Raw genomic sequence first — 2,497 nt, 5'->3', positions numbered from 1 at the left:
GGCTTCCTGAAGTCGGAACTACTTACACGACCTCTACTTCCGACTTCGTGAAGTATGTACAACATTTCATGTTTACTTTAAATGTCATATCCTCATGTCAATATTCAGAGTCAGAGCAAACTCCTCAAGAAATATAACGATGTGCCATTTGATGAATTAGGGTAAAATAATCCGGTGAAATAGTCCTGTTGTTCCTGTTATGCATCAATGTTTCCGGATATCCAGAATCTGCCTTTACAAGTAACGCCCAATAATACGATTAAATGAACTTGTAGCGTTTTTAGGATCTTACTTTACGTTCATTCTATATTTTTAGTATTTAACTTAAATGTACTTATGTCAGGGTTTTAAGCACCCATTTTTATAAAAAGGAAGTATATTGAGTTGCGACGAATAACTCGCACGTGTCTCACAATGGATGATAATCTAGGAGTTTCTTCATCACGTGGAGGGAAACGATCTTCAAAGCTTCAGTTGTTGACGTAATAAAGTATTCGTCATCTTCCTGTCACTGACGTGCAGTATGATGATAACTTATTCTTCTTTCAGCTTCCGGTCCCGGCGGTTACAACATGGTACCAACATCACAGGGGCAGATCATCAGTCCTCCACCTGGTGCAGCGCCACCGAGTGACGGTCTTTACAACATGAGTATGAACGGTGGCGACTCTTATCAACCAGTCTCCACCATGGGAGCGAACGTCCAGTCACAAGTACGTATACTTAAAATTACATAAAACTGAATCCATGTTAGTTATGTTTGAAACGTACAATAGATAAAGTTATCTAGAAATTTCATTAAGATCTTGCAACATCCCTAAAATCAGGGGTTAGATTTCTCGCGGGGGAGACAGCAGATAGGTCAATGTGGCTTTGCGCTGAAACAAACAAACACACCTAAAAACAACAAGGTTTAAGCATAGTATGGCAACACACACAGAAACCACTTATCATGCTATGTTTGGAGAGGGTAAGTTATTTATAAAGAAAGTAAATAGTGAATGAAATAGCAAAGTCATGTATATTAGTTTTATAGTTCACGAGACAAAGTGTCTTTGTATCATTTGGAAAAATATAAAATATATATTTATACTTGTAACAGAGTTCAAATGGTACAAACTAAGAGGTAGAACTGGCCTTCGGCCCTAAGCTTCTAGGCTTAGCGATCGTGTGATAACCGAACGTGTAAGCTTCTAGGCTTAGCGATCGTGTGATAACCGAACGTGTAAGCTTCTAGGCTTAGCCATCTTTTGATAACCAAACGTGTAAGCTTCTAGGCTTAGCCATATTGTGATAACCGAACGTGTAAGCTTCTAGGCTTAGCCATATTGTGATAACCGAAAGTGTAAGCTTCTAGGCTTAGCGATCGTGTGATAATCGAATGTAAGCTTCTTAGCTTAGCGATCGTGTGATAACCGAAAGTATGTTTCTAGGCTTAGAGATCGTAAGATAATCGAACCTGTAAGCTTCTAGGCTTAGCAATCGTGTAATAATCGAACGTGTTCTGCGTCACCCTCATTAGGAAATGGTAATCAGATTCCAACGCGGAGTTTGTGCTGAATGAGCAGATTACTGGCAGATGAGTCAGAATTACCCGTAATGATTGGTCAGATGAGTCAGAATTCCCCATATGTGAATCACTTGGTTTTATAAGTGCGCCGGTCCACAGTGAGGAGTTGTTACCGACAGGCTTGCCGGTATTCAGGAGGTGCTTCCCTGTAAGACTGTCCGCACAAATATTGTCTTTGAACTTAAGCAGAAGTATCCGCTGATCAAAGCAAGCCACCTGTATAGATCAGAATTAAAATTAACCCAAGACTATTGTGAGTCTACGAATGGTGCGTTTTCACTAGTACTTTATTGTCATGAATGAAAGAAGTCTTGTTTGAAGTTGGACGGGACGGGAGGGGGAGGGGGGTACTAAATCAAACACTAATAGAAAACAACACACAACTTGTAACACCGTAACAACACAACTTATAACACCGATACTGATGCTACTTGTTGAACATAGAGTTATTATAATACGATCTCAACCGTACCTAGTAATTGTTAATTACCCGTCTCTGCTCGTAAATCAGGTGTATATTTAAGAAATGTGTTTTTTTTTTATGTTCATTTTCTCAGGCGAACGCCCTAAGGCACGTGATCACCCAGACGGGAGGCTACACGGAGGCCCTGACGGCACAGCCAGCAGCGAGCATGTACAGCCACCAGGTACAATTGTGACAAAATGTATGCATACATACAATTTTTATCTCCTAAATGTATCAAATGAGAATGTTCGTTGTAATCATGTGTTTAACATTATGGTGGTGGTGATAATGGTAAGTTACAGTATGATGAAGAGTTGTGTTGTAGAATGGTAAGTTACAGTATGATGAAGAGTTGTGTTATAGAATGGTAAGTTACAGTATGATGAAGAGTTGTGTTGTAGAATGGTAAGTTACAGTATGATGAAGAGTTGTGTTGTAGAATGGTAAGTTACAGTATGATG

General features: G+C 39.6%; 1 protein-coding gene across 1 annotated transcript; it reads left to right on the top strand.

Annotated features, from left to right (window-relative positions):
* The first annotated feature begins 391 nt into the window (after positions 1-391).
* On the top strand, positions 392-2,296 carry LOC111083800 (pre-B-cell leukemia transcription factor 1-like). The gene is made up of 2 exons (XM_022380494.1): positions 392-713; positions 2,128-2,296. Exons 1-2 carry the CDS (start codon positions 573-575, stop codon positions 2,227-2,229), a joined length of 243 nt encoding a protein of 80 aa, XP_022236202.1. The 5' UTR covers positions 392-572; the 3' UTR covers positions 2,230-2,296.
* Positions 2,297-2,497: the final 201 nt, after the last annotated feature.

Source organism: Limulus polyphemus, unplaced genomic scaffold, assembly GCF_000517525.1.
Source record: "Limulus polyphemus unplaced genomic scaffold, Limulus_polyphemus-2.1.2 Scaffold11279, whole genome shotgun sequence".
Classification (NCBI taxonomy): Eukaryota; Metazoa; Arthropoda; class Merostomata; order Xiphosura; family Limulidae; genus Limulus; species Limulus polyphemus.
This window is presented reverse-complemented; position numbering and strand designations above follow the sequence as displayed.

Excerpts from the sequence above, each read along its gene's own strand:
- LOC111083800 (XM_022380494.1), top strand. The coding sequence starts at position 573 with ATGGTACCAACATCACAGGGGCAGATCATCAGTCCTCCACCTGGTGCA. Across the intron at positions 714-2,127 it reads GAGCGAACGTCCAGTCACAA|GCGAACGCCCTAAGGCACGT; the intron begins GTACGTATACTT and ends TCATTTTCTCAG.